Source organism: Parambassis ranga, chromosome 10 (assembly GCF_900634625.1).
Source record: "Parambassis ranga chromosome 10, fParRan2.1, whole genome shotgun sequence".
NCBI lineage: Eukaryota > Metazoa > Chordata > Actinopteri > Ambassidae > Parambassis > Parambassis ranga.
Genome location: NC_041031.1, coordinates 17,381,721 through 17,406,212, shown reverse-complemented (window position 1 = coordinate 17,406,212; position 24,492 = coordinate 17,381,721). Strand labels below are relative to the sequence as shown.

The window sequence follows — 24,492 nt, the reverse complement described above, 5'->3', positions numbered from 1 at the left end:
TAACCTTTTGTAAATTCTTTCTTGAGTTCCCTTTTTTGTCACAATAAGGTTTGAATTACCCTGCTCACTCGCTTGTTATTTAGTCTTCCGCAGTGCAGCACTGAATCAACCAGATCTCCTCAGGGGGATGTGCTTCACTAACAGGAAGTGGAACAAGCAACAGGCATGTTTATGCATGTGTGTGGGACATTGTGCTTGCTGAGGTAGAGACTGAGTGCAGCTATCTGGTGTTGTGTGGTTTTCTATCATATAGCTGTTTTTCATAGATTCACAAAGCCCATTTTAACAGAAACAATAACTCAGTGTAGGTTTTTTTTTGTTTTGTTTTGTTAGAATAAGGTGTATCCTGTAACATTTCAGCTCCGCAACCCAACATTTCACAGTAAATAATGGTTGTGAGAGTCGGAGCATTCATTACCCAGTCAAGCAGCACGCTTCTTTCTCTGAGGTGCAGCATGTGTAACCTCCTGCACACTCGAGCAGGATTTAGGAATGAAAGGTAAGTTAATGAGTTCTGCTGGAGACAAAATTGCAACTGAAAAAGGTGTGAGAAACAAATAGAGACTGCTTCTTAATGGGGTTTGTCTCTGAGAAGTTGCTGTATAGAATAACCTGAAAGAGTGCGAGTATGACTGATTCCACTCCCCCGTGTTGCCGTGCGAGCACTTAAACACATAAATCTTCACTTGTGTCCCTGCTTACTAAAAATTGTTGAATGTAGTGCATCTTTTAATCCCTCAGTGAGAATCATATCATTAGTGTTTCTGAAATGTTTGGCACACCTTTCCCTTTTCAATATGTGACAAAAGAGGAGGAATAACTGAAGAGGGAAAATATGATAAAAGAAAGGAAGTGTTGTCAATTGTCTCTTTGAAAAGGGCAGGATGTGAACATTGTAATCCTGCTCTGCTGGAGCAAAGACACAATTATAGTATCAGTTTTTCATCAAAAGAAGAAAAGCTTACATGGCCTCGGCTGACCTTTACTCACATTTTTGAAGTCGTGCACTTCAAGAACCTCCTCGCTCCCGTTTCCCATTCTGAAGATCTCAATGCGGCGACCTGGGTCAATCTCCATCACGCTGTCAGTCTCTACGCCATCCAGCAGGGCTTTGTACTGATGGTCATACACCTGAAACACCAGCACACATGTCATTATGGTGTTTTATTATGCAATGAACCATAATTCATGGAAACGGGAACAAGAATTCTGAATTTTTTTTTTAATGCCCATCACATTTTTCTGCCAATATCTTAGTTTTTTTTCTTCTTCCCCCAATTAGTCAAACAGACCAGGTGTTTTTTTTCATTGACAGCTGTTTCCCTCGGGGGAAGAAAACAATGTTGTTGTTGTTATGTTGGTGATGAGAGCATTGCATATTGGATTAAGAATTGGAACATCATTTTCCAGTGCCAAAACCAGAAAAAATGGAGACAGAATAATTGCCACAAATATTGTGTGATCGACATGTCTATATGAGCTGTTAAACACAAATAACAATTCACAGCTGACATGAAAACAAAGTCAGCCTGACATAAAATGGAGGTAAAAAACTGTTAAAAATGATTTTAGACAAACTGTCAGACCAGTTAACTCAAGTTATAATGCAGCTGAAAACTGCAGTTTCCTCAATGGCCACTTCAAGCAAAAGTGAGTGAGTCACTACAGACCACCCTGTCAAAATGACCAGCTACTATTGTATTGTAAGTTTTAAAGTGATAGATTTGAGTGACATGTAGGTGCCATCAGAGGATGTTGGCATAAACAGTATAGGACTGTGGAGTTACTGTGACATCACTCGTAGGTTTCTGAAGCTATTTTGAGTCTCAGTGGAGGCTCCAACTGTTGCCCTCGCAGCAGAGTCGCAGTTTTCCTAAACTCCAACTACAGACAAAAGGTGAAGTACAAGAGGAGCTGAGGGAGACGTGCAGTCGAGAAAGCAGGAAGCGGTTACTCCCACAGTTCTGAGTAGTTTTAGGTTCTTATATAATTGGAAAAAATAATTAAATCATGAAAGGAAATGTCCATCCAGACCAAAACTATTTTGTTACAAACTGTAAACATTTATTTGTCCTTTAAAGTTGGCAATTTTACATGGGGGTCTGAGGATTGATTCGCTCTCTAAGCCGGCCCCTACAGGCTGTGGGGGTTAACTGCAGTTTTTAACACTTCAGCAAGGGCTTTATGTCTCAGTCCTGGATGTTGGTGTTGGATGTTAGCTGTCTGTTCCAGGGTGAGTAGGAAAAAGCTTTTTTTAAAGCTTTAACTACTCGCTGTTTACATCTGTCCAACCTTTTGTCCGTTCTTTGTTTTGCGACTATAGTACTTCTTGTATCTGTGTTTGTTACAAGCTTTCTGGCTTTTGAGATTGTTTAGTTGCATAAACATCAGTGATGAGTCACTTTAACAATTAAAACAAACTGTCAAACAAGACAATGTATTGATGGGCGATTGCCTGAAGCAAGTAAAAATAAAGATGATTTAAACGTGGCGTACAGTTAAAGCTTTCTCTTCAGTGTTGCCTTAAAGCAGTGTTGTTTATCACAACTGCTTGCTTATGTACTGTTCTTGGACACGCATGGATAGCTCTTAAAATTCCCTGTCTGAAAAATGATTCATGCCCACCAGCTGAAAATATGCTATTAATATTTATGTGAGGGTTGTGTTATGATGAGAAATATATTGCTGAGTTCATCTTCATCTGTCTCAGTGGCAAATCAGAGCCTCGCCAATGAGACGCATGATTAATGAATACACTCGGATGGGAGTCCATCAGGATTTATAACCCCCCCTCCCCCCCATCACAACCATCTGAATGTCCTCTAACGCAAAATTAGCCTTCACTTTATATTCTCTCATGTTCAGACTCTAACATGTTGTGCTTCCCCTATCTCATATGGACATTTAAATAATACACAGCATCACATACAGGAAAGACTTTTTTTCTGGAGGGTGAACAATGCGATAATGATCAAATGGGATATAATTCTTAATAGACGACCACTGTTAGAATGGCACCAGCCTATAAATCTCCATTAACATGGGTCACAGTAGCCTTGAATCCAAAGAGAAGTAGAACTTAAAATTGTCAGGAGAAGCCAAATTAAGATGGGCTTGAAATTTAAGTGTCAATTGAGCAGTTATGGATAAAATTGGGGCTATTAAACAGTCAGAAAGTCCGTGTGGAGAATTAAAGATGTATTTGAGAATTTCTTTTATATTAACATAAAGGTGGAATGGGGGAATAGATTCTAGAGGCTTATTGATTTATACTAAAACAGTGAATTACATTTTCAGCAGGCTATCTTTTTTGATGAAAATCCAGCAGTGAGAATCTCCCCACCGCACCAGGCTGAAATAGATAATAATGTATTACAACAGTTTGACTTCAACTGGTTCAATAGCCAAAGTCGCTGCTGTGCACAATAATTGGCATTCTGAAAATAGAAATGAATAGCTTCTGTATGGCCTCTTTGATACTTATAGATGCTTCAGTACATTTGGAAACATGCAGCATGAATTATGCTGCAATACAGCAGAGGACCTTGGAGCACAACACAATACTTTACCTCCATGGTGATCATTTATAATTAGTCTTTCAGCTTTATTATCATTTATTTTTCAAAATATGCAAAAAATGAGGTTTAAAGACAACTTTTTTTTCTTGTAATTTCTCGTTTTAGTTTCCATAGAAAACTGTCACTTGGTGGAAAAACTCTTAAAAAAATAAATAAGTAAATAAACGGACTGAAAGTTAATTAGGCTTCCCATATGACACTGAACAGGCGGATATAAGGCCAGCACATAGGGAAAGCTCCAATTTATGTTGCACTCTGTACAAGGACTCAGAAAGGCTATACTATGTGACTTCTGTGGTCACAAAGACGGTTAATATTTGATTTTTTTTATAATGCTACAGTCAGCAGTATTTGGGCGATGTATTGTTGACCGAATGTGTTGCTAAAAACATGACATTACAATACAAAGGAAGAAAATGGTTTATTAACTTTTAACACTGTTATTAGTTCTATATTTCCTTAAGATAAATAAATCTCATAACATGCATATTGATTAAATGCTACAAGTGCCCTTTTTTTAATATAAGCCATTAATCATGGATGTTGACATGAGTTATTACTACGTAATTAAAATGGTGAAATGGGACAAAAACGGCCGTAGAAGAATGTTGACCAAATAAATTAACATTTAACCAACGCTCAACTTTCTTCCAAAAACTATGTTGTGCAAGTACAACATGTTGACTCTTAGCCTGTCTTCTAATTGCCACGGTTTCAGAAGAAACTGTCTTTGTTGATGAATCTGCCCATTCTTTGAAACAGTGCACAGCTCTCTGAAATCGCACTTCATGATTTCTGGAATTTGACATTTTCCAAATTTAAAAGCGTTTCCTGTCAACATGTGAAGTTTCCAACTGTGGCTATAAGCATCAGCCTCTAATCTGAAGTTGAGCATCTACTCCCTGTTGTCTCACCAGCGTTGCAACATCAGAAAGTAGCTGAAGTGCAGAAACAACTTCCAGTTACTTTACAAGAAAGCCGGGCAGAAACAACAATGCGGTGACGTCTTTGGATGTTAGTGTTGTTTTTCAATACAGAGCAGTGTGTTTGAACTATGAAAGGTTACACAGCAAACAACCCGTGGCACTGTCGTGAGATGCACATTGATTACAAAAGGAACATCACTGTGAACTAAACCTTGTTATTTATTTGAAAAGCTGCCTTCCCGAATATAGGATATTTCTCTAAAACAGCTGGTCTTTTCTCACATCACAAGATGCCTCAGTCAGTTGTACAGTAGCCTACCAGATAAAGAATTCAGATCTCCACAGCTAGAAAAACATTCAGACTCAGGAGCGCGAGGCGATCTGTGTGGAAGCCTTCACAGACAATGCCTTGTTTATTTCCTCTGTTCAAGGTTTCTGTCTGAAGTGGTTCTTAACAACCTCAACCTAGATGGTTTCAAACACAGACTGGGAGTGAAAGGAGTGAATGAGAAGCGGCAGGCACAGGCAGAGCTGCAGGTTGTTTGTGTGAATGGATTCTGGTTTGGCACCTGAGGACATTAAGCAAAGGTCACGTAGATGTTGTTACAGGTGAGTGGGTCGCAGTTGGCGGTGTTTGTGTGTCTGTGTGTGGGAGGGGGGAATGCGTGCATATGTGCAGCTATGAAGGAGGCAGTCATGGGGATGAGAGATGAGCTGATGACAATATGTCCTCTTAGTTGTCCTTGAGGGTTAGAAGATAGAGGCTCCAGTCAGGCAGAACTGGATGCCTGTCACTCATGGTGAGGGGGTGATGGCGATGGAGTCGTGGGGGTGGGGGGTGGCGGAAAGGTGGCGCAGGGGCTGCACAGGGTCTCCTGGGAGCCATACAGGCAGCCCAGTGATAGATCGAGGTGGGCAGCAGCTTAGACGGTCACACTGGCGAACATTGTGTCCTTTCGGTTTTAGTCCTTTTAAAGTCCTTGCTGGTTTCAAAACACAAAGAGACCTGTGGCATATATATGGCATATTTAATTGATTATTCCTATATTACAAAATCACAAAAAAATCTGATTAAACTGTATCTTAAGGAGGACAATGTGAGGACACTGGACATGCTCACATTTGACTAAACATAAAATGTTTGCAGTGTCACCAGGAAGCTGAATAACTTTATCTGCCAGCTTGTCCTCACCAGGAATATATAATAAAAGGTCAATACTTTCAGGCCATTAAAGTGACCTGTTTGCACATATCTGGGTCCCTCCTGCAGCCATATGAATCTTGAGCTGTTTGGCACAGGAGTTGTTACCATGGTAACCTAGAAAATGGCTTCTTGTTGGTTGGTGAGCGTCTACTTTAACCCAAACTGCAATCTTTTCCTAAACTGAATGTAAAATGTACGAGGACACACATCAACTTGGTATTCCTATATTTTGTGTGCTTGGTGTTCTGTCAGCATTGTCAATGGAACAGTGTAGTGTTTTTTAGTAAATCTAAATTACCACTCTGAGTTTTAATCTGTAGTATCCATTGTTTAAATTACAGACTACAGGTGTAGAAGGTCAGGCAAAGACATGTTACTGTAAAAGACATTGTTAGCCGTTAGACAGCACTGAAGTGAGACTCTGCGCATACACACACATGGCAGCGGACAAATGGACATAAATACACGGTTAATATAACAGAAGTTTCTGAGCACAGCTCTGAAAACACAGATCAGTTAAAGTCTGTGGCGGACAGCAGGAATGACTTCCTGTACTGTTCCTTAGAGCAGCGGGGCTGCAGGAGCCTGTTGCTGAAGCTGCTTCTCAGTTTGTCCACAGTGTTGTGGAGAGGGTGGGAGGGATTGTCCGTGATTGTCAGCAGTTTTGACACCATTCTGTCCCTAACCACTTCCTCCAAGTTGCCAGGTTTAAAGGTTTTTTGTCCAGTCTGTTGGCGCTCTGTGTTTTAATGCCAGCTCCTGAGCACACCACAACAAAGATGGTGCTCACCATGACAGACTAGTAGAACATGTGGAGCATCCTCAGGAAGTAAAGTCTACTCACGCCCTTCTTGTAAACGGCCTCAGTGTTCATAGACCGCAGTTTGTCCAGTTGGACACCCAGGAACTTGTAACTTGTCACCCCAACCTTGGGCTGATATGTAAACTGTAGTGGGTCTTGGAATGCGCTCACTAGGTCTGAGGTGTGAGAGCAGCAGCCGCTCCTTGACCTTCATAACATGGGAGGTTAGTGCTATTGGCCTGTAAACACTCGGTGCCACAGAATGGTTCTTCTTTGGCACCGGGACCAGGCAGGATGTCTTCCATAGCACTGGAATTCTCGGGAACAGTTCTTCAGCACTTGTGGACTGATGCCATCAGGTCCATCAGCCTTTCCCTGATTGAGCCTCTCCAGCTTTCTTCTCACCTGACTGGATATAATAGATAATGGAGGTGCGAAGAAGTCCAGTGGTCTTTGGCCCCGTTCACACTGGAGAAAGTCAATCCAGCTAGAGTGGGATTGAATCCGGATAACTTTTAAGTTGGATATATTCTTTGTTTGTTCCAAAGTGGCACATCGTAAAATTCAGAGTACATTCAGGCCCAGGTAGGTCAGCGTGCGCGAATGTGTTCTGCAGTCTTATGTGTTGTACTTTGCCTTGCTGCCTAGCCTTGCCTTGATATCCACTATTCTGCCATTAGGACATACGGTTATTTCCTAATGGCATAGTGAATATAATTCGGGAATATGCACCATAAACACTTTATGGCCATCTCCTGTCTCTGTGAGACAGAGTCCTTTAGTACTAAATAAGCAGTAGCTCTGTAGAGCAGCCGCTAAAACGTCAAAATAATACTCTCCATCACAGAAATTCATGTACCCGGTAGTACAATGTGTATCTACTGGCAGATTGTGCCTTGCCTGGAATACAATGGCAATATGGTTTGCCTACTCAACAGCCACTTTAAACCCGGGCTGAATGGACACTTAAAACATGCATTTGATGATTTTTTTGGTGAAGCTGATATTTAAGTATTCTTCTGGAATTTGTTCTTGACTCTCAGTGAAATTGTCTTACTGATAATACACACAAGTCTCTCTGAAGCAGTTGTATTTGTTTGTGTTATGTCAAGCAGTTCAGACATTATTGCAGAATATGCAGCTTTTTCTCTGTACCTACAGACACCACTATTTCAAAGGAGGAGGTATTATAGTTTGGCAATATTTTGAACTCACACTAAAAGATTTAAGAGACAAAAAAATGAGAAAACTTCACTGTAACAGTGTTTATCTGTCTGTAAGGATTCATCTGACTTTTTTTCTTTTACTGCAGAGCTTCAACTCAAAACAGCTGGGCGTGGAAAAGCACAGACAGTTGATCACCTCAGCTTTCTTGCCAGTGATGCAGAGGAAGCTTTCTTCCTCTCACAGCTTCCCTTGTCTCTGCTGCTGGCTCTTTGTCCTGCAGCAGCCTGCACCACACTTATTTTTCAGAGCTCTTCACACAGGCAGTCACACAAGAACTACTAATGTTTCTGGTTGATCTCCACTTTGCAGTGTTGCGTTATTTTTCTCAGAATTAAAATGGAACATCTCAGTTTAACACATTGAATATATCCACTGCACTCTTTAACCTTCTACGAATAACAATAAACACAGCTACTGCCAGAATCATTAAGCCTCTCCTATAAATAATGACAAAGATGTGCGCACACACACTAGTTGAAACTTCAGCTATGTGTGCAATACTAGAACATTACAGTTACAGAAGCAGACCTGGGAGACTGCTTAGAGATATACAGCACATTAAGCTGAGAGAAAAGTGGTAGCAAGCTCCTATGGAAATATTACTTCAACTGAATGCAGCTGGTATAGAGTTCCTACCCAGAAACAGCAGATGGCCTTCACACATGTGAACACATGCTTTCAGACACTGTGTGGTATGCATATTTATGGATTGGCTTTCTCTTGCAAGGTGATTTTAACAGGTTTATTTATAAAATTGTGAAATGCTGGAAGAGAGAGAAAAAGAGAGAGAGAGAGAGAGGGATTTGATTGTGTGGTGTCTTGAGACCATGGGGATTATACTTGTGGACACTGATTACCAAGCCTGTCAACTCCCAAGGTCTGGAGAATTTGGATAAATGAAGTAGGAATGCTCTCCATCTGCCAAACACATGCAGGCTGCTGTTTGGTGATGCCTGCTGAATACAGGCAGCAGCTTCTGGACCGGCTCCAGCGTGGAAAAGTCAATTTAGAAAATACTGGTCAGTCACTAATGCGTCATCAACTTAGTCCGTACAGGGTAAAATGAGCCTGTTGGCAGTGAATAGCATTAATCTCACTGAAGACAACCTGACAAGGAGCACAATACAGCAACATGCTGCAAGCCACAGGAAAAAAAAACCCAAAACAAACAAAAACAGTGGGCCATGCAGCAGCCATTTTATAATCACTCTGCACATTGTTTTTATTGCTTTGCTGGTTAACACATTTATCTTCACGGATAATGGAAAAAAAACTGCCCATTACTGATCTGATTGTTTAGATGAGGCCACATTACCTTTTCTTGTAGGTGATGTATAATTTCCTTCAGTGGCTGTTTTAGTTTTAGAGAACATTAAAAACGTTTAAAAATGCCAAAGCCTTAAAGCTGCAACAAGCTTCTATGCTATTTTCTTGACTTCAGGGCTGAGTTAGCTCCTGCCCAGCTGGAGATGATGTAAAATCCTCTTATTTTGAAGATGTTCCAAACAGGGGTTCACCATTTGACCCTTTCCAATTCAAAATGTATAGTTCCTCAGAGCTGCTGTACCTTTAATTATTTCTCTCCTAATTGAAGGTTGAGATGAGTTTGTCCTTTGCTGGCCTTAAACTAACTGCACACAGACCTGTGGAACTGATATCTAATATACATATATTTGACATAATGAGCCTGTTATATATGAAGGACTTCATATAGACACACAGACAGCTGGGCTGTGTGAGGAAGGATACTTAAACTCAAATGAGTCTCTGTGTTTTTATTATCTTGAACAGCTAATAGACAGCTCCTGTTATGAACACATAAATGCCAACAAACTGACACTAATAGTCCCTGTGACAGTACAATGACCAATGATGCCAGAGCTGTGCAGGTGAACTGATCTAATTAATGCTGCTGAGTAGCCGATGTGTGTCAGACTTTTCAGACTCTTGTTAAAGAAAGTCCTTCATGTTCTTCAACTCTTTGGTCCTTCACACTGTATGTTAATGCCATAAATCTGGCTGGATATTTGCAATAAGTGCAGCATGCTATCTATCCCTATTTAGGAATAAAAATATTGTGCAGCCTCCCTCTATCCCTGCACAGCAATGTTTTTGGTGTGCTTATTACCACAGTCTGGGATTAAAAAAAAAAAAAAAAAAAAAAAAATTACCCCTGCTATGAAAAAACAGCTTCACATAGAGGGATTGATGCAAATGAGAGCCCCCCCCCCACATCATATTCCTCCGTCCTTGGGATTGACCTTGCACTGATATCCAAAATTCAGCTGATGGCTTCTTTGCAAAGCTCTACTTCAGAGCCATATCAGTTGTGACATCAATCAATGACTCCTCAAACTCAATTGGCATTCCTGTCAACTTTGTCCCTGCAGGAGGATTTCTAATCCACTCCTCTGTACCAGATATTGGATGATTTTTTTTTCTTTTTCCCGTTTATTTATTTATTTTAGGAAAATACTACTGAGAAGAGCTCTGACAACATGTAGCTGGGCAACAGACTTGGGAAGCCATTTCTAATTGGTGAGACGCATAAAGTCCCAAGATGCTGACACTGAAAAACAGCAGAGAAGGAATCACAGGAAGAGAAGCCAGAAACAGCAACAACAACAAAAAAACATGGTAATCAGAGTATGACTTTACTCTGACCTTATCTGTAGTGTCCAAAGTGGCAAAAGGTATTTTCTATGACCCCCATGAGGCCCTAACCCCCAGCTTATCATATGATACAAAATAAAGCAACAGTTAAGCTGTTTGAAGTTTCACTTTTTGACTGATACTTCTGTCCTCCAAATAATCAGGCTCAACTTTGACCAATGGCAGTTTATTGATTAAGCTTCCTGCACAAAACTGGCAACTATTGTGCTGAACAGACAATAGATACTCATCTTCAGCTGGCATGTGTTAGAATATGTACATGACAGACTGAATCATAGCCACATCAATGGTTAACCTGACATCTTGAGTCAGATCGTATCTGCTAGAATTACATGGAGGCTTAAAGTTGTGTATAATAAAAGGCAGTGTGTGCTTTGAGTGACAGGTGTGTACCTTTACATGTCACCTGCTGTCTGCCCAAGCTGCATACCTGCTTCCCTGCTTTTTTTAATGCGGCCTAGTTTCAACCTGCTCTGTTTGGTGTGTTGTCCATCTAGTCTTATCAGTTGCCATGTGACAGAAGTCACTCTTAAGACTTTAAATATGTGGCCAGTGCATCATTGACATTTTGTGAAATGTAAAGACCTGCTGGCTGGGTGAGGCTGGACAGACACCTCAGCACAGGTGTGTACTTTGTCTCCTTTCTGAAAGCTGTTTCAGTAATTTATTGCTGGCTCTGACACAACTCTGATGTTTGATTTATGATGTAATTCCTTTTGGAAGACACATTTTGTTCTCGGAGATGAAATGTAATATTTGTTGCTGCCTTATTAGTTTGTGTTATTGGACAGGTAATGTTATGTAGGAGCTCTCCCTCTGTGGACAGTCGAGTCCTTATTTGCTCGCAGCATACTGTATGTACGATGTCTCAGCTTTGGTTGAATAACAGATGATCGTTTTTACTGTATCTCTCCGTCAGTTATTCCTTCCAACATGAAAGTTTCTGGATTTCACTTTCATGTTAGAAGGAATAGCTTCACAGACGGTACGTTTGTGGACGTTGAGTTGGGAGTACTATGCTGCAGAAGTGTCAGGTGTGAACTGAGCTAGTGGTTGAATGTTTGTTCTCCCGGTATGTGCATCTGGAGAAAGGCCTAATGTCAGTTACACTCTACTGAAAAGTGTCAGTGGTGGTTTCTCTAAGCTTCGCAAGTGTTTGCTTAGTTGTTGTCAATGTGTTGTGAAACTAGGTCACACAAAACAAAAACAGCTCTAGGATTTGTCCACATTTTTTTAAGGTCCAAAACAAGTGTTTATTTAATTCTCTCTTTATTCTTTATATTTAAGTCTGTAAAATATGCTTAACATTCAAAAACAGCCACCCCACTGGGCTCACTGGAAGCAAATTCAGAGGAATGTCATCCTCCAATTATAAAACCCAAGGCTTGTAGTCTGGACTTCAGTCTGGAAGCCGTATGCTCGTGCCCAGGCAGTGTGTAATGAAAGGACACAAAATTAGAGTCTGGCTCTAAATATAAACATTTGTAAGGCAGTGAAACAGTTCTGCATTGTAATTAGCACAGAGCCTTCTGTGGTTTGTTTTGGAGGTAAAGAGCTGCATGTGAGTAATTAAGAAACGGGGGCCTCCGTTTTATCTTCAGGAAGTTCTATCAATAGCAGCAACATGGATGTTTAAATTCAGATCAGCTGAACTTTGAACATCCCTCTCCAGTCTGACATTTATTTTGATCTCACTGTAATTTCTGGTGCTGCTGCTGCGTTAAAATCTTCTTGGATGCCAAACAAAAATCACAATTAGTGAGTATGTGGAGTGTGTAGCATTAAATGGAAAGCAAAAAGTAGGTTGGCGTGAGGTTAAAGAGCTTTTGGGAATTCACCCAAGCAATTACTCCAAGCATCAATTTTGATGTTAAAAATCTTTTACAGCTGCCAATGCCAAAGGCCAGTTAAGCAAAATGCTAAGGTCATTAGCCTTTCAAAGAATAAGCTACAACATGTCACGATGCAAAAGCTTAATGGAGCCATCTTTCTTAAAGCGCATTAAGACTGTTAAAAACAAACAGCTACTCACTCATACCTCCCTTCTGAGCCCATTTCGTTGTGTGATATATTTTTCCATTTCAGCAGATAACTTGCCAACACAGACTGCACGATGCCACTCTCAGATATCTCCAGCAGAGCTACTTTGGTGTTTAATCACAGAAACATGTGTAACCGCTGAAAACACAAGTGATAAAGGTTAGATTTTGGAGTCGGTCTCTCGGGAGCAGAGAGCAAAAGCTGCTTTCTAGTGTCGCACTGATGTTCAATAATCACACAAATCCACTGAAGAAGAAGAAAAGGTATAAAACCCCTCACTGGCAGAAATCTCAATAGACCAGAATGTAATGTAGCTGCAGGTTAATAGAAAGTGCATCATAAAGATGCTCCTGAAGTGCATTAAACTTCACAAAATGATGATGCTTAGCAGGATCTGAGGTCGGGTTACAACCTTTAGGGGAAAAAAAACATTTTTATAATATTGAAAATCCTTGAGTAAAAATTAAAGTTGGATATTAGACTCCTGAAATGAAAGGGGGAATTCTTCCATTTTTATTTTTTCTAAGTGTAATGTCCCCATCCGATCATGTGATTGGAAAACGGACCAGATTACATTGTTTCAGACTCGATTGGAATCAGACGTTACCTCCCTATCAGGACTCGGATATATATGTATTGGGGCTGTCAACGTTAGCGCGTTTCCGCGGATTAATCCAGTATAGTGCTGCACAGGATGGCTCTCTGGCTTGTAGCGTAGGAGTGTGATTGTTGGTTTGGGTGCGAGAGGCCCTGGGTTCAATTCAATCCAGTAACATTTCTATGCCCCTTGACAGCACGAAGGCACAGGACATCACAGCCAAGATGGCACCAATGAGTGACCTGCCATTCGGCTTTGTAGAGAATTCTAAACGTATCGGATCAGGACTCGGTATCGGCAGATACTCAAAATCAAATGACTCAGACTCTGGGGCAAAAAAACCTGATCGGGACATCCCTATAATATATAAGTCTACAACTACACATGTACCTTGCTGGATGAAAGTTTTTAAGTTTTCTGCCAGGCTAACAATGTCCTCCTGCCTCTATTTATTATTCAAAGCTAGCCCGTTAGCTCTATATTTAATTCACAAACAAAACACTGTTTAAATTGAACTCTCAAAATCTAGCAAATAAACATATTTTCCCCAAACATTGAGCTGCTCCTTCAAAGAGCCTTAGAGAAATGCCACAAACACACTGAGACTCATTTCCCAGCTGTCCTCTGTTGATTCAGTGTGGAGACGGCTAGACGTTAGAAATATTTTCTTTACCCCCCCACCACCACCACCACAATTTTAGGTTGGGGGGAAAAAAGAATGAATGAATTATACTTAAAAAAAATAGTCATCACATAAAGAAGTTCCAGGAGCACCTTTTTTGTCAGGAATAATGGAGCATGGAGAGATCTGGGGACTTGTGGAATATATGGAGCCTATTTGTGCAGTAACTCAAGTGGAATTTTGGCAGAAGTCTCAGACTATCTCAGTACTTCTCCTACTTTATTTTCATCGCTGATATCACTTCAACGCTGAGCCTCTGAATCTTGAACACAGCCTACCTCTTGCTCCTCTTGCTCCTGTCAGCCTACTCATACCTGAAAGGGGTGTAATGACCCACTTTCTCTCCTCGTCCCAGAGCGACTCTGACGCTTACCACGTTTGACCACCTTGCCGTGGTCGACTACAGTCTGCAGCTGCTGTTAATTTACAGGAGCACTGTGCAGCCTGTTTTCAGCTCTGAAGCATATATGACTAATCACACCAGTCATTTTAAACAACTTGAGCTCTCTCTGGCAATAAATCACTGTGATGCGTGCTACTGTGCTCATAATAGAGCCGCATTCAGGAGGGAGGTGAGCAGGGGGGGTGGACTTTGGGAGCTATTCAAACTATTGGTCAACACGCTATTGTGAAGCTAACTCGGGGACTGGGACATATTGTTGTTTGTTTCCATGATCTCAATAAAAAATCAAGGTGAAAACAACAAAGGGTTTTTTTTTTTTCTCAGCTCGGGGAATTTGATCTTTCTTTGGACTTTTCCCTCTGAAGGTGCACATTTTTAATCATCTTTTTGCAGTTATTAAATCCATAACACACCATTTACCAACATGTCAGAGGTTTTACAGGACACAAAGCTGCGTTCAAGCCAATGCTACAAAAAAACCCAACCCAAGGCTGGACATAAAATGTTACTAACATTTAACCAGCGTTTGATCTGCTTTGAACTTTTCTTTTCTTTTTTTTTTAAGTTTTAGCCAAACTCCAGATAAAGTAGGAGAGGAAATACAAGCTTTTTTCTTCACCTCAGTAACATAAAGAAAAACCTCTCCCAAAATGTCCTTTTTTATCTCCACCTGCCAACTGTAAGGGAGAACAGAGAGACTTCACACAGCCTTTAAAGATGGTGTTAAACCACCTTTTTTTAGGGACATGACAAATGATGTAACATTCCAAGAGTCAACATGAGATAGATATGGCCCCCGCAGTATCAACAACCAGGAAAGAAAAAAAGTATTCTAAAATGAAATGAAGTTAAAAAACACAAAGGCCTCTGCTATGGATGTGTCACACCGTTTCTGTTCTTTTTTTTCCTCTCGTCATTGTTCGCTGTTGCATCTTCTCCCCTTTTATGCCTCTCCCTGCCAAGTAACCACCGTGCCGAGCTGAAGAACAATCTGCTCCTTGTCAACAGTGCTGAATGAATCCTGTTGCTTATTGTTGAGGTGAACACATTATTTGAATATGACCAATCTCCTGTAATAAAAGGGGCTGTCGTGGTTTATGAAATATTCATCAAAAGTATCCCCTGGAGACTTGCATGCATTCAGATGCATATCTCAGAATCTGAAACAGACGTGTGATTGCAAATGGGAAGCGTTCTGAACTTTTAAGGCAGACAGTCACAAGAGGAGTGACCTCTAACAGCGGATATGTCTCCTTGTCGCTCCGCTTGTTTTCAGCCATTCCACCTCCTAATAAATCAACAAGAGCACGCTCTGGGATCCAGCAGCTAAGTGGCATTTAAGAAACAGCTTGCGAGAGCTGTAAGGCTGCAATTTTGATCACTTAGACGCTAGGCAATAATTTGGCCAGATGAACATCATTAACAGTAGCCTCAAAGTTTTTAACCCACTTAAGCCACCAAAGGAGGAAAAAACAAAAAAAAAAGTTAGAGTAGCATTTTATGAAAAGTCAATGAAGGCAGAACTTCCTATTCAGAAAGGGCAAAAAATACTTTCCATTTAGTCAGGTTCACTCCATATTGAGGTTGACACATTTAAATTCACTGGCAATCTGCCAGCTGATGACAATGCTTTGCTATTTATCTGTGTGTCAACTCATGCATTAAAAAATAGTGCACAGAAGGCAATAAAAGCCAGTGTGATTTCAGCACTCTGCAAAAGTGCCGCCTTACAGGTTCTGCTACCAAAAAAACAACAACATAAATTTTTAGCAGACATCCACGGTTTAGTCAGGATGATCAAAGTTGGAATCACAAAAACAAGAGTGTGACCACCTCTGTTCTGTTTTGATTACAACACAGCTGATATCCCCAGAATCTCCCCACCACTACTTCATCTCTGCCCCTGTAACGTATAGAACAAACCGGCTCTGCCTATAACAAGGTGGACGTGTAAGAACGATCCCTAACAAAGCTGCTGGGAGACATACAGCCTCATAATTGTTCAAACATTGTTTACACCATGCTTCTGCCTTGAAGACACAATAAAAGAGGGAGTGATTGTCCTATGCAGAGACACTGGGCTATCACACTGGGACTATGGATACTGATGAGAAGCTCTTGGTCTGTTGCCATGGCCCCTGTGTGGGTTGCATGTCAGTGCTGGTCTGCCCTTCTTTTTAATAACACTGAAAAATACTTTGAAGACCCACGGGGGACCACAACACATTATGCTCCCAATGGTGTGGGTTTGTGATTTTTACAGCTACAAGAGGGGGAAAAAACAGCTCAGGAGCATCATCATTTAACTCATTTTTTTCTTCCCAGTACAATCTATTATCAAACCTGCATTGTGGTCAGCCACTGATGAAACACATGCAAATGAAGCACTTTGAAAGAGCAAATTAAATCCTTTTAGGATTTTTTTTCTCACTTGGGAGGGGGAAATTAAAAGAGCTTGTTCTGCTTACAGGGAACAGCCAATGTGATGTGTTTTTTTTTCTTTTCTTAAGCATGTGGGGTAAGAGGGCTGCTTAGCTTTGAGCGCCACAACCTGCCTCACCATGAAAAGGACAGTTGGGTGATTCTAACTACTGGAGTTAAGCCTGCTCGTACTTCTCCTTTGACCGGTAGCCAGTGTCAACGCCATTATTATTGGCAGCTGGGCTAAAGTATTGGAAAGAGAAGACACTTATTGACAATATGCTTACGGCTTTTCTGAAGAGTTTTTGCAATAATTAAAGCTGACAACTTTTTAACAACAGATTTGTTGTGTTTGTGTAATGAAGTGGGTGTAAGTTGTGAAGCAGGGCACACACTTCCCTACTGTTTTAGCCCACTGTGATGCTGGATAACTCTCTGCCTGTTTTCCTTCGGAAAGTTAGCCTTCTATTTTTAGTCATCTTTTATATCTTAGCCTGTATGTCGCCTGTGTTTTTGGCTCATGACCCTCCTCACTACATATTCATTTTCTTTGGCTTGTTGCAGAGAATCTGGGTGCCTCTGATCTGGACTCATAAATTTTGTCCATGTGTGTAAGTGGAAAACAAATGTTTGCACATAAATTATCACTTTGCTTAGATTATGAAACTTCAGTTGTCATGGCCAAATGCTTAATAATCACCATAATGATTGAGGTGTGTGTTGTAGTTTCTAGGTTATATTTCATGATGCAGTTTGCTTGAACAAGCAGACGCATGATTTGTCTAAAAAAACATTTCCGTGTGAATACTGTAATAACCTGTACGATAACTTGAGAGACAAACGATCTCGATCAGCTTTAAAACAACACAGATTACTCCTCCACGCCATAATTCAAGTTTTAAAGCGTTTTTTACTTAAAACGTTTCCCTGTACAATGAAATTCTGACTTTGCTATACTTATGAATGCTACTATAAATGTGATAAAAATGAAAATATAAACCTCAATTTTCAGTCATGGTGTTTTGTTCAGTCAAACATTTTGACAGACTGTGTCAGTCTCTGCTTAACGTGTGTGAAAGCAGAGTGATTTGAAATATTGGATTTTAACTTTGTTCTAGCCTGAAAGGCAGCCGACATCTGTGAGATCTCAGAACTATTTAGATGAAAAGGGTTCAGCTTTTCTTCCATATGACCAAAGGGCAGAGGAACAGAGAGGGTGCTGCGATCATAAGTGGGGCTATGCGCTAAGTAATCAAGTCTGAATTCTGCTCACACACCAAAGCTGTCGAGAGCCAAGGTAGCAGTATTTTACAACATGCTGCTGCAAACATGTGCGTTTTGATGACTATTTTCTGCACAAAATAAGATAAAACCTGCTCCATTGTGACCACTGCATTGAGTGTAGATGTTAACTACAGTTTAAGACACTGGACTGTCACATTTTTAAAGACGAGCGGGGGAACACATGGAGAGATTTAGGTAAAAAGAATGAGCCACAGACAAGATAAGATGAAAACGGGTCAATATACAGCAGGAAGGAGGACAGGAGATTACCTGCCAGAGCATCGGTGACCTTTTGGATTCATCTTTACACAGGTCTAAATGACAGACAGGGCACTTGTGGAATGTGTGTGTGTGTCTAAAATCACATTTCTACACATTGTGAACATGTGAATTACTTGAAATTATTAAAGTAACAAATTCCATTATGAGCCCATTAAAATGACTGTACCCACTGTACAGTCCTTTTCACAGTGTTAAATCAAAAAGCCACATGTGACCTTAGGTGTTAGGATGTTCAAACTCCAGCTCTGACAGAGAGCGTAAAAATCTGTTTCACAGCAGGAATGAATTTTGATATTAATATTTAGTGTATGACAGCTATGTTGTTAATTAAACCCTGCAACATTTCACCCAGGCTATTATTTGTTCCTGCCAGACCGCTAATGAGCCCCACATTATCTCAGCAAGAGACAAAAGCCCAGAGGACACTCTGTACTTTAAGGAGCCTCAGACCCCCGGTGTAACCCGTTAGAGAAACACTTCCAAAACAACACGTCAGTGTAGATGAACTAAAAAAAAAAAAAAAAAAACGTTCCTTCTCTTCCAATATTAAACACGAATTAGTCACCTGCCATTTCACGTTGTAGCGGCTCATGCAGGTCAGTGGGTCAGCTCTGCTGCCACCAGGAAGCGGATCTTGACAGGCTTTATCACCATCAGCTGACAAAGTGAAGTACATTTTCTGAGCAAATGAGACACAGCAGCAGAGCAGCAGCAGCTGTCATCCATCATGCTTGTGGTGATGATTTCTGGACAACTGCACATCCAGTAGGGCTTTAAATTTTAAGTGGCCATCAAAAATGACCCGACATAAAGGAAATACTGTGTATAGAGTGGTTGTCCAATACTGCTACTATACTGTAATTAACATTATCTGGAGGCAGAAGAGGTTTTATGCCCCCTTAATGTAGGAAAAGCATTGACTCGTCAGTCAACCTGTAACAATGCAGAAGCTGGTAACGAGTTTGAATTTGTAATTTATAAGATCACGGTCTGTTTATTTTCAAGCATTTTCCCTCCGTGCTCTCTGTTGTACAAATGAAAAATACATGTTAAACTTTGCCCAGACTTTTAAGACACAACACACATTACACTGCCGATATGCTGACGAGGAGTTTGAGGGAAAGATTGGCTTCTTCATTCCCTGGATTTGACTGGCGTGTATACCTAATGAGCTTCACTGTCAAAGATCTGCTCATCTTGTACTTTACATGTCATTTTAGTTTCTGAATAAATCTTGCCAACCTGAATCTTCATATCCCGGCTACTGTCAAATCAATCCGTTTCTACTGTTCCAAAATTATTTATTATTCATAGATCTTTTTTAAATCAGATAATTGTGACTTTACATATGAAATGAAGGTAACTAGCATAGTTCTGATTGAAGGTTCATTAGTGTCACCAACAGCACTGAAAGACTGAAGAGTAAAATCTAAATGACACAAATGTCAGTAAAAGAAACAACATTTTGACATAAGCGAGGGGGATAAAATAAGAATGTTTGTGATAAAGATGGCAATTAAATTAAATATTAATAGTTTAATACTGGTTATGTCTATATAGAATAATAATATTCTATTAACTTTATTTATTCAGCTTAGCTGTATTTATTCTCATAAATGATGAAATGTTAAAATAGACACTAGTAGTGCTTTATTTTTTGTTATATATATATATTTAATAAAGTAATAAAGCACTATACTAGTATCATATATATTGAGCAACTAAAACCCAAATGAAACGGTCATGTAGGCAGAAATCAGTTAAATCTGTTTTCGAAAGCACATATTTCAGCCCAAACCACAATGCTTCTCTGTAACTAACCACATCTTTACTACTGAACAGAAAAAAAATATGTTTGTAGGCAGAGTTAAATGTTAATGTTTGATGTTTTGAGTCGCTGACTCATTTTTATTAGCATGAAACATATACATGTTCTATGGAACATAAAACATTGAATCCAGAGCTTAACCATTTCATTTCTCTTCGTAGCTGATGAGGTGGAAACAAACTGTTTGAAGTTGAAGCAGTATTGGCATTAATCCCAGTAGGTTAATCTACCAGCCCACTGCTATATTAGCATATTATTTTTGATTGTGTGTCACTCTATGTGACTTATGGCTCCATAGCATGTGGAATGAATATCTAATCATTAAGCAGGCTCATTACAGCTTTTAAAACAGAGGCGCCTGGTTTACTTTGCTCGTTTCCTGTGTTAACACTTGAAGTTTGACTGGATGAAAGCTCTTCTTTTAAAAGTCGATTATTTTGCTGATTAAATACATTGCAGTTAAAAAAAGGGGGGGGGGGGCGCTAAACAGGCTTGGATGTCATTAAAATTAGCGACATTATAGCTGCCATGAGTTCTCATTTTCTCACATTTGAAAAAGACTAATCAGCTGAGCTTATTTAACATAAAGACTGAGGACCAGTTGGAGACCTGCAAAGATTATTTAGCTGCAGCGTCTCTCCTCACATATTGAGCACAGTGGCTGACTAATGGGGCAAAGTCAATGCAACCTTTTAATTGCCGACAGATATATAGCAGTGCAGGCTGACACTTTTTAGATTAACTCATTCCAAAAAAAAATAAAAATAAATCCTGATTCATCAGTGTGTGTATAGGAACTTCACAGATCTGCAGGCTTGAATGTGTTGAGAAGGGGGCAGATAAACAGAGTATTTCCAGTCTGCTGTTCACTTCTCTGCTCCAGCACTGTGAATGCACGTCGGGGCTATAAGCGAAGCAGGCTTACTGGGAGAGTGAAAGTGGATGTGAAAGCTCAATCACATTCTAAATTGTACAACAGAGCAGAGAGTCTACTTGGCAGTCACACCAGTGAGATGGGGAGGAGGGAGAAACAGTGTCAGGAAGAAAAAAAGAAGGCAGTGCATTTATGTCTGTTTACCCACCACACCGTACATACAACATGCTGCATGAGCTGGCAAAATGCAAAAAAAAGAAAAAAAAGCACAGGCAATTAGGATGCTGATCCTTCCTATGCCCATATCATCCAAGCTCCTAAAAATGAAATCACAAACACACTAAAATGCAGTATGACACAATAAATAACTCCCGGTGGGCTTAGCAGTGCTGTCATGCTCTCTCTGTGGCAGTCACATCCCAGAAGAAGGCAATGTGCCACAACCGCCACGAAGCCTTCCTACCTCAGGCACTCCACTGGCAACAATTTAAAAACAACTCTCTTCTGTTTGTCTCGGCCCGCAACTCCCTTCCACCTCTCGCCTCTTTCCCCCAAGTAGAAGGCATAATGCATCATCTTAGGAGGGAGCCCGTAGCGGCCTAATTTAACAGCCAGGGAGAAACTCCAGTGGACACTAGCCTGTTAATGAATGAATGAATGAGCCTGACGTGTAAAATCAGAAAAGATTACAGACTGAGGGGGCAGGCCTCCCAAAAGGTCCAGCTAAACCAGCTGTTTAGATGAGCCCTGAGCATCCACAGAATAAGAATTCCTTCACAGACAGAGTAAACAAATTCCACACACTCATGAGCGTGCAGAGAAGTTTGCATTGTCTTGTTATATTGTTAAAAAAAGAAGTGAAGAAAAGAAGCGTCTGTGTGACAGGAAGACAGAATCGTATCATGATCAAATCTTGTGTCTCCCTCCCTCGTTGCATGTTGACATCTGGACACCGAGGAGACTGTTGGGTATACACAGCCTACGAGCAATAAATAAACAAAGGGGGACACAGCCTTGAAAAGCCATACACCTGTGACCAGTGGAAAAGCAGCAGGCACAGCAGTGTTCATTAAAGAAGCGGGGCCTGACAGTGAGGCCTTTAAGAGGCCATCAGGAGCGACAACTCAGCAGCTACCTTGGGACCAGCGAGGGAAAGGCATCAAGGTGAGCAATGCAATTTTAGCTTGAATAATGGAGCACTTTCCTCAGGTTTGACATTCATGTATTTCTCAGGCAGCTGTGAGCTATTCAAGGTTCCCCTGAAAAAAAAAACTGGTTTACAATGTTCACAATTACTGTGCGCCTTGCTGCTGGTCTGCAGGTAATCTCACTCAAAGTGCCTCATGGATTTAAAAAATAATAATAACATAAATCTAATGAATTAGATTTAGATTTGAGATGTGGTACAGATAGTTCCAGGGAATCATTTTTTAAAATTAATTTCATTAAGCCAAATTATGCTCCCTTTTCTTTTGGATTCAGCAGCCAGATTTCATTTTCACAGAGTTGCTGATGTAAACTGGTAATAACAGAGGATTAATTTACAAGGAGGCAAAATCCCCCAGTGAGTCTCACGGCCCAGAACAATAATGAGCACATAGTAAACAGAAAATTTGCCGTAAGCCAAAAGAGAATGCAGAAGCACCTAATCTACACAATGAAACACACACACACTGATGCATAAACAATCACACATATGCAAACACAACCACGCCCTCCCTTCTTCTCTCTTACACACACACACTCAGAGGCAGATGAGATGATGGCAAAGTGTCTTCCCCAGGCCTCTGTAACAACATATGTTTGCAGGTAATTAAAAGAACTTCCCAAGCGGTTATCATGTCATATTGAAATACAATGCACAGAGCAAATTACCTTTCTGTGGTTATTTATACAAAGCCAGGTGCATGAGGTCGTGTTGCTTTGGTGAACTGTGAAAACAGGCAGGAAGTGTTGGCGTCTGCAGTTGTGCTGTGGTTTTGATTTTTAATTACAATAAGGTCACAGCGCTGTGCAGTATGTGATATGGTGTGTGTGGCTTAATTGTTATTAATACAGTTATACAAACTACTGATTGAACACGCTTTATCCAGTTGCAACAGATTTTTGTGTTTTTTTTTTACAAGAGCAGAACAAATTTTTCAATCAGTGTTTTAGTAATAAGATCTGAGGTGGCTTGTTATCTTCAAAGCTGTAGTTTCTCAGGTTTGTCAGTTTTAATTTGTTTCACTTTGCTTTGAAAATGTCCAAAAAAAGCAGAAGTATTAAAAAAATACCTTATTTAACAGCGCTTTCTAAGCGAGGTTGGAACATTTAATGTGCTGCCTTCATGATTTTCATTTTTTTAAAAAGACATCTGTGAAAAGATGTGATTTGAACATCTAGTTTGCTCCTCTCACAACAGAATTGGTTAAAGAGCTGGGTCGTGGTGTTTCCTGTTCTTCTGTTTCAGTAAGTTTATAGTTTTTTATAAAACTTTGCTTGTGCTGTGTTGTTTACTGATATTGTGCATTATGTTGTGTTTTTCCGGGTTGTTGGTAGTGTTTTTCCTTCTATAATGTGTTTAAAGGTAGGGTAGGAGATTTCATTCTGATGCACTTTTTGTTAAATGAGTGTAACTTCTCTTTACAATCCAATAGCAACCAATTAGTTCGGCAGTTTCGCATTAAAACGAAGAATATTAATCATCTGTGGAAGCTATAAAACGCTAAAAACATCAGCCAATCCTCCGGGTGGACACTGCGCGGAGTATTGCCTGGTTGTCACTCTCTTCCTGCTCTGCATGCACCAGAGAGGTACGTGCATGATGGCTAAAGTCACAGACAGCAGCTCTTCAGGTAATGCGCGTCCATGTGATTGGAGGCGTGGCTTCGGGGTGAGCTTCGAGAGAAAGGGGCTTGTGTTTACTTTCGAACTCTGGCAGACTCTCACTGAGTTTTCAAAATCTCCTACCCTACCTTTAACGGGACGTTATTCACCAAAAAGACCTGAAAACCCAGAATTGTTGCTGTCTTTGTGCCTATGGCCAGCTGTTTGTAGTAGTGAGCTGATGAGCTAACATGAAGCTAAATGCACATATCACTGCTAGGTAACACAGTATAGGCATAATATAAACTGTGATTAAGTATGCTCGTACTTTGTGCTTTGATTATAGATTCCTATAATCAGACACAAGATTGTTTTGTGTCCATCGCCATGCTGACAAAGTCTGTATCTCCCTCATCTCCAGGGGCCGTATTCACAAGAATCCCCGCAGTTTATCTTAGCCTAAAAATCTTAGTAAGGACTCTTAGCTTAAAAGTGATTTAAGAACATTCTCAGAGCGTCTCTGAGGAAGGAGCAGACTGAAAGTTTGATCTCAGTGAGGAGGGATGGTTGACCCTGTTGCTAATTGTGACACATTGTTTTAGGAGCTGTGATTGGTTGACAGAAAAAACATGAGAATACATTCCTAATAATATAATCAGCAAAGAATGGACAGTGAAATCTGAAATGATGATGTGATCATAAACACAAATGGCTTGGACAAGTGAGAAGTGTGAAAAGCTATTACTACCTAGCTACTTAGGTCTAATCTGATTGGCTGATGTGAGGTTGGAGCTTGCTGTGCATAAACGAGAATCTGCTAATAAGTGTGAAGGCTGTTTGCACGTATTTTGAACAAACTTTA

General features: G+C 40.4%; 1 protein-coding gene across 1 annotated transcript in view; it reads right to left on the bottom strand.

Annotated features, from left to right (window-relative positions):
- Positions 1–24,492, bottom strand: part of tnmd (tenomodulin) — a 50,472-nt gene that overhangs the window by 19,846 nt on the left and 6,134 nt on the right. The window contains exon 3 of the mRNA XM_028416441.1: positions 991–1,131. Within this exon, the coding sequence (XP_028272242.1) occupies positions 991–1,131 (141 nt within the window). The remainder of the gene's footprint in view (positions 1–990; positions 1,132–24,492) is intronic.